This window comes from Nicotiana tabacum, chromosome 15 (assembly GCF_000715075.1).
Source record: "Nicotiana tabacum cultivar K326 chromosome 15, ASM71507v2, whole genome shotgun sequence".
Classification (NCBI taxonomy): Eukaryota; Viridiplantae; Streptophyta; class Magnoliopsida; order Solanales; family Solanaceae; genus Nicotiana; species Nicotiana tabacum.
In genome coordinates, this window is record NC_134094.1 from 100,721,266 (window position 1) to 100,729,087 (window position 7,822).

The window sequence follows — 7,822 nt, forward strand, 5'->3', positions numbered from 1 at the left end:
ATTTTCAATACGTTAGGGGTATTGTTGGCCCTTCTCCATACTATTTATGACTTATTAATTGTACAGCTAGAGACTCGCAGGAACTAATAGATAGTAATGATTCGCAGGAAGTAATAAATAGTAATCTTGAGTTGCCGCTATAAAACTGAACTATGTTTAACCCAATTCCTGAATCATCTTTGACCTAACTGATGTGGCCTACTTGGGAAGAATTGATCGTTCCATTCTATGTTTATCAACTTGCTTTCACCCTCACAAGGTGACCCCCAACTTGCCATTTGGGGCACCTTTTATGTAGATCCAGTTACTGAATTCAATAGTCCATGTAGTTGAACTTTTGGTGGGATGCAAATGATACATCAGGGCAGGTGTGATGTCTCCCAAGATGCAGTTAATTGCAAAAGATGACGAGTCAGTAGAAATTAAATTATCTTCGACTTGGTTCGCGCAGATTTTTCGAGTCTTTCCCAATTGATCACTTAACAAATTTTAGCTGCTGATTGGGAGTCTGCAAACTGAAATACTCTTCAGACGACTCGGTTCAAGTAAAAGAAGAATAACAAGGAACCAACAAGCTTCCCACAGACGATATAATCATTCGGAGTTTCTACCATATCTTTATACAAATGTCCGACTAGAAATGAATATCTTAACATGGGAACAAATATCCAAATGTATATATATTTTAGTCTGTGAACTGCGATTCTGCTAACTAATACTCCTCAGACCTCATCACCAGTCGTGTAGTAGCAGCCCACATTCTTATCCTGTGAAATACCACCACGCGATATACTTAGACATGACAAGCCATAAAATTATGGCAAAATATTGTTTTAAGTTCGAGCCGTGAAAGCATCCACTAATGCTTGCATTAGGTTAGATTGCCTACATCACACCCCTTCGGTGCAGCCCTTCCCCGGACCCTGCGTGACCGCGGGATGCCTTGTGCACCGGGCTGCCCTATTGTTTCAAGTTCGAGATTCCTTCTTTAGCCACGAACCCAAATGGAAAGCTAATAAGAGAATCTTCGACGAGTGATTAATACAATTAATAGGAGATGTGACACTATCTCCCAAACAGATACTACTCCATAAGATGGCAGAATCAACTAAAGAAATTTAAACTGAGGAGAACTCATCTTTTAGCTGTGAGACATCGGAACGGAGTGAAGTTCAGATATCTACTCACCAGCAGTACAACACGACAACATCATGGACACGTAAATTGACCAGACTGAAGAAGAAGGATTTTACTTGCCTGGGATAACATCCTTTGCTTGTTTCGAAATTGAGTTCTGGCCTTGTTAGTGACTGAGTTTGGTGACTTGTACAGCCTCTGATAAAGAGGAGCATTATCATAACATAAATGGTCAGTCAAATTAATATTAAGACTCAATAAACAAGGAAAAACTCTTTTTTTTTCTTGCAGACTTGACAGGGAAAAAATAAATCTATCCAGCAATACAAATATACACGAAGAGGAATGTCAACTTAAAGAGATCATGGCATTTCCACTACCAGCTCAGTGTAAGAGCAACAACCAAGCAGAAGCAATGGCAGGTATATATGGGGTGGTGCAAACAAGAAGGAATTAACAACTGTTATCTTGTACTAGATCCTACGGTGGTGATTAACACGTTGAATGACAAACTGACAAAGACACAAATAACCTCAAGCTGAAAAGGATCATCAGAGATTGTCCAGATTATAAGTGCTGCAGATGTAAAGATTTCTCACTGTTACAGAGAAGCCAACCAAGAGGCTGACTTCTTAGCCAAACAAGCTTCTTCCGGTGGAAATGGTACCTTCTACTACTCTTTTCAACAGCTCCCTAAAGAGGTGAAAGGATTATTTCTACAAGATAGATCACATACGTAGCATAAGAAGAAGATTTGACAAGTGTAACTTCTTTGTTAGTTGAGAACTTTCTTGCTTAGCATGAAAGGAATTGTATAGGCTGGTCCTTCCATTATTTTTTTGAAGGTTAAAGTACTCAATCTTACACGTTTTTTGGAGGTTAGGTCCACGTCCCCCTCTGCTTTCTGTAATTTATTTTGCATCAATCGACGTGGTACAGGTCATGCCTAACCGCCCATACTAAAGGCACACAGCCCTGAAGGTGATGGCTTATTCTTTTTTTAAAAAAAAATTAAAGTGATCTCAGCACATCCATACACAACATATCCATAAAATAAAGTGCTTTTAGAAGCACAGAGGCACCTTTTCTGTTCCAGATACACGATGCCCAACACCCGAAAGCAATTTTCTCTTCAGTGTGAAACCAACGACATCATGAAGAAATTCATTTTCCTGCACAGTGGACAGGAATATAGATTATAAGAAATAGAAAACCAACACCAACAGCCCAAAAACTCAAGTGATGAGTAAGCAAAATAAACCTGCATGTGCTTCACAAAACCTCCTCCAAGGAAGTGCTTTAGGAAGTTTAACTGTTCAACAAATTACACATAATTTCAGCAGATAAGCAGCTAGCTAGTTGCTATAAGACTGACAGGAATGACAAGGACCTGTATCAGTTGACGCCAGGTGCTTGTGGTAAGCGACTCCCCACCAATCTTCATTGAGCTCTCTGGAGTATATCCATCCTAATACCGAATGTAAGGAAGTTACTAGAGCCAGTAGCTACTACAATCGCAGAGCAATAACTTGAAAACAGAGTGGTACCTCAAGGAATTCCAAGATATCTCGAAATGTGTTTCTTTGGCTGTTGAGGTCCTTCTTGGCTGATCCTTTGCCTCCGGCCTCTACTGAAAGGCTTCTCATCTGGTTCAGGACCTTCTCTCTTAATCCTTGGATATGCAAAATATGCTTAGATTTGTTTGCTTCATCTGTGGAGCTGTCAGTAGATCCTTTATCTTCAACAGAGAACTTCTCAAGACTCCCGACTTCGAAAACTAAAGCAAGTGCTTCGCCAGCTGCAATGCGTACAGCTCTGTCATCCTTGTCCAGCAGAGTTGAAAAGTAAGAGATTGACCTGCATCATGGGAAGATGCACACTCCAATTGTCATACACTCACCAAATACAAACCCTGCATCCCATTCTAATCTTCATCCAAACATACCACACAAATAATATGTCCTTGATGGGATGTAACAAGTACAACTTTTCTCTCTTCTTTCTTCCTTTTACTGGCTTTTTCTTTAATTTTTCTTTCCGGGAGGGGTAGGTATGGAGTTCGAGCACATACTCACCCTTGCCAGCTTTTTGGGTTTACTGCCCGTCCATCAATGGTAGTAAGGAGGAAAGACCACGCAGATACCATTGCAGTTATCATTCGTGGTGAAGGTTTAGCAGTAGCTACCTGATCAATGAACCAGATACAGTCGTCAATGAAATACGTAACGTAACAGAAGTCATGTAAGCAAAAACAAAATACTCAGATAGGGAACAAGGATTGGAATTTCTGTTACAATATACCATCCACATGACACCAGCAAGACCAAACCTTAAATAGTGAAACGCAAAACAGAAATATTGACAGATAGGGATCAAGGATTGGCATTAACATCGCAATACACATCCACATAAAAGCAACAAAACCAAGCTTCTAAAATCGTGTTCCCGCTGAAAAATAAACATAGGGGTACATACATTAGGACCAATTTTTGGATGAATGACTTGCCACATCAATTGCATTGACTTGTCTGTTTCCTCTGCCTCTTCACCTCCAACAAAAGTGATAATGGCCAAACACTCCAGTAGCTGAAATCGCCCAAACAAAAGTCAGCATTCAAGCTTGAATGCTAAGCAATAACAATACTTAAAGAAGCATCCACCATCTACAAACACACCGAAGATATCTTAGATGTCTCAGAACGAGATTTAAGAGCCTCTGTAATAGGAGACACTAATTCTTCCAACATTTCATGTGCTTTTTCCCCAGGACCAACAGTTAAAGCCAAAATTCCTAATCACAGACGAAATGACACAAGTCAAATTTAGGAATCAACTTGAAGGATAACTATCTGAACCCCACAGCTCATCAATATGCAGAGTTAGAAGATTACTGACCAAGAAAATGAGATGCCAAAGCTATCTCCTTGGAGGAGCCCCGTTTAATGGAATTCAGACATTGTTGCAACAAAGTGGCAAACCTGCATGATAAAACATAACAGTGAAAAGAGCACAACAAGAGGTTACAATTACAGCAATCTGAGAAGTCAAAACATAATAGAACAAAGCTGAAGATTTGGCCGTAAATATTTAAAACCATAAAACAATAATTGACAGGAAGCATAAAGACCTAAAAGAAACAAAATATCAGTAATATTGGCAAGTGCTATAAATACTTCATTGGACACCGGAGGGGGAAAAAAAGAGCTAAATCTTCTACCAAATATTCAATGCGTTTTCTACTATCAGATATATTGATTGTAGCATAATCAATGAATGTGCGATAATTTAAATTTGACAATCATCAGTTTGCAAAAGACTACCCACATGGCTCATGAAATTTTAACCAAAAAAAAAAAGAATTAGAAAAATTGTCAAAAGTTACACAGATTAATAACCGCCACGTAATTAATTTTTTTTTTGGTAAGCAACCGCTATGCAGTTACATTAAAGGCTTAAAATTTCCTAAGTAGCTATTGAACGATCTGTAAACATGTACTAAGGTAATAAGATTAATGTGGATAGACAAAATTTGGCCCTCTAGCATATGGGATCATTTATTTGAACCAAACAAATCCTTGATATTAGCCTTCTATTAGAAAGACTGGCAGTCAAAATCTTCATTTATTCATAAATAACAAATTTTTACTAAAAGAAAGGAATTAACTCATAGTCACGGCCGTAGTGCTCCTAGAAACAAAAGAGAACATTCACATTCCGTAAACCAATCACATGTGGACATAAATATCTGAGCAATTCTAGCTGGTTTGGCATTTGGTAGATACTACGATATGGTAGAAAAGTTGTCTAAGGATCTTTTACAGATACTAGCCAGAACCCACCACCTTTAACCATCATAACAAAGATTTTTTTTAAAAACAAAAAGTAATACTAGCACAAGAAAGGTCATTCCTAAAAGCAAGCATTCCATCCATATGAACTTTAAAGTCAAAGAATAAAAGCTGGACAACTGACAGATCAGCATAACACAAGTTCCCTTACTTCTTTTCAACAAACTCATGTTGTATGTCGCTATTGAAGGCTTCTATAATAGACGCAAGAGCGTTCTCTCTTGTTGATCCCCTACATAGCCAACAAACAATAATTTATATCAGTCACATCTTTGTCAGAAGCAAAACGCAGTACCATATACAAGCCATCTATCAACTGGAGCTAAATAAACAACTTAGTTATTACATGTGCTTTGTAGCCCAATTTGCTTTAGAAAAGTTCTTTTCCAAAAATTAAAACTATAGACATGCGGATTAACAAGCAAATTAAGTTACAGGAATCACTGAACTTGTGAATGCAAAAGATTCTGTTGAAAAAGGAATCTTGGGATGCCGGAACGAAATCTTGGTGATCTTTTCTACCTAACGAATGGGGAATTCGCTTTAAAATCGTCCGCACTACACTACCCCAAGTATATGCTTCATCAGGAATCACACAAGCGTATATTAGAAACCTCCGATAAGATGCCTGCCCGTAAACTAGCAAATAAAGTACATTATATAGATTCACTGGCGTTCAGTATAGAAACCATTCACTGGCGTTCAGTTTCTAGCTTCCACAATTCAAACCAAAATATCATTTGACAACTAAAGCAAACCAAAACCATATTTATTAGCTTTTCCACCCCCCAAAAAAATATCAACAATCTTCCTTTTAATTTTCACATATTTATCTTTTCAATATGATTTCTTTTACCTATGTGTTTTTCAAAGATATATGATTACTTACCTTTTAGTACTTTCATATTAATTTATCTCAAAATTTAAAATTAATCTAATGCACATCTTACTTAGGAATATAGCTATATCTTATCGAATGTAGCTAGAACTAATAAATGTAAGTTTGGATGATTGTTTTACAAAGTTCATTCTCCAAAAGTGAATGTTTTACAAAGTGATGTTTTGCAATTATATTTTATTTTTATTTTCTTTGATAAATCAATCCAATCCAAACACAAATCATAAAAAGCTTCTCATAAGAACATTATTAAACGTAGATGTCTTTAAAGTGCAAGTGAAATATCGACTTTCATCCCCCAAGCTTACCTCACTTTATATTAAACATTTTAAAAAGCTGGTACAAAAAAAAAAATGTCAAAGAAAGAAAGAAAGAACATTTCCAAGGAAAACTCTACGGTCCACTATTTTTTCCCAAAAGCTAATAGCCCTCTGCACCATTTCTATTTTATATGAAGAAGTTTAACTAGACTTAGATTTTAAAATGCCAATTTGACAAATATTTACCATATTGGTAATAGCTATGATAATAAAACAATTTTGAAACTTAAAAACAAAAACATCCCCAGGTATTTGACTATATATGGAAGTTAATAGGTTAATTTAGCTTATACGTACATTATATGAACACAAGAAGAAAATATTAAAACAAGGGTTGAAAATTAAGTGTAATAAATAAAACATCACATCAAAATTTAAATCTACATAGTTGAATGAATTCAAACAATTTTAAAGCTGTGAAAATTATGTAAATGCAATATTTGACTGTCCAATTTATTTATTCAACATGCAATACTAATCCATTTTTTGGTACGATGACGGCAGGACTTGCGTTTATTACTTATTTGGGACTGAGCGCAGTTGTTTTAACATGCAACATTAAAATTTAGGCAAATATATCATTGCATATAGTTAAATTGCTTTCAAGTAGGAAAAAAATTATTCTTTTTTGCACGGACTATAAAGAAAATAGGTTCACATAAATTGAAACGAAGGGGTTAATACTTATATTATGTAACGTAACGCATTGGAAAAAACCTTTTCTCATAGAGGGCATCGACGCATTGATCAAGCAAAGTCTCCTTGTCAACTTGAACCTCCTCTACACCTGACACTATCATATCTGACCGAGAAGTTGACAATGAACTCACGCTATCCGCGTCATCACTATCCAACATCACCGCATTCTTCCTTTGCGAACTCTCTACAAAAAAAAAAAAAAAAAAAAAAAGAAAATTAGGTTCTCTTATTTTGACAAAATTAGAGTTAAACAATTAAAGAGTAATTTTAATTAGTCGAATTACAAGTATGATTTCACTAATTAGAAGTAGAACTTACTTCTTCCCATGGTGACAGCTCCGGTAAATTAAGGTCAAAAGCAAAAACAGAGTTGACTAAAAGTCAAACGATGAAAATCAACTGAGGGAAAGATACCAAAGGGCTGAAACTGATTAAAGGAAACAGAGGAACTACACTTGTTTGAATGGAGGACCGGTGTATCCATAAGGAAACTTTTGGGGAGGGAAATTGAAGTTTCTCAGATTGTTAAAAGGTGTTTTTTGAAGAAGAAAGGGAGCAGGGACGAGATGCTTTGGTATTTATATGTGAAATTTTACAAGAGAGAAGAAGAGGTGGTTTCGGTGAGCTTGGAGTATTTGGGGATTATGTGGAAGGGTGTAGGGAGTTGATGTGGTTAGTGTGATGACGTGGATAGATCAGGACCGATAGTTTTCTTAATCGCGGGAGAATGTTCCCGGGGTGTTTTGGAGTCCAGTCGTATACGAGTACGACTCACGCAAACAGATATCAATTGTATACTTGTATTTTTTAAGTAAGTAATTTAGTGGGCGTTTGATATAAGAATGGTAAAATTTCGCAAAAAGAAATTTAAGTGTGTTTGGATATAAATATAATTTGGGGCTATTTTTGAATTTTTATGA

The 7,822-nt window shown here is 36.4% G+C and overlaps 1 protein-coding gene across 1 annotated transcript; it reads right to left on the reverse strand.

Annotated features, from left to right (window-relative positions):
- Window positions 1-557: 557 nt before the first annotated feature.
- Window positions 558-7,539, reverse strand: LOC107769410 (uncharacterized). The gene is made up of 13 exons (XM_075231040.1): window positions 7,221-7,539; window positions 6,921-7,086; window positions 5,137-5,217; window positions 4,033-4,115; window positions 3,813-3,928; window positions 3,613-3,723; window positions 3,213-3,322; window positions 2,685-2,994; window positions 2,528-2,605; window positions 2,399-2,449; window positions 2,220-2,309; window positions 1,258-1,335; window positions 558-767 (listed from the first exon to the last, which is right to left on the reverse strand). The coding sequence occupies exons 1-13, from the start codon at window positions 7,228-7,230 to the stop codon at window positions 723-725; spliced, it is 1,329 nt and encodes a 442-aa protein (XP_075087141.1). The 5' UTR covers window positions 7,231-7,539; the 3' UTR covers window positions 558-722.
- Window positions 7,540-7,822: the final 283 nt, after the last annotated feature.

What these genes read in the sequence shown, in the direction of transcription:
- LOC107769410 (XM_075231040.1), bottom strand. An exon ending in TTTGGCATCTCATTTTCTTG is followed by an intron (nt 3,929 to 4,032) that starts GTCAGTAATCTT and finishes GTCTGTGATTAG; the next exon opens with GAATTTTGGCTTTAACTGTT. An exon ending in AGCAAAGGATGTTATCCCAG is followed by an intron (nt 768 to 1,257) that starts GCAAGTAAAATC and finishes GGTATTTCACAG; the next exon opens with GATAAGAATGTGGGCTGCTA.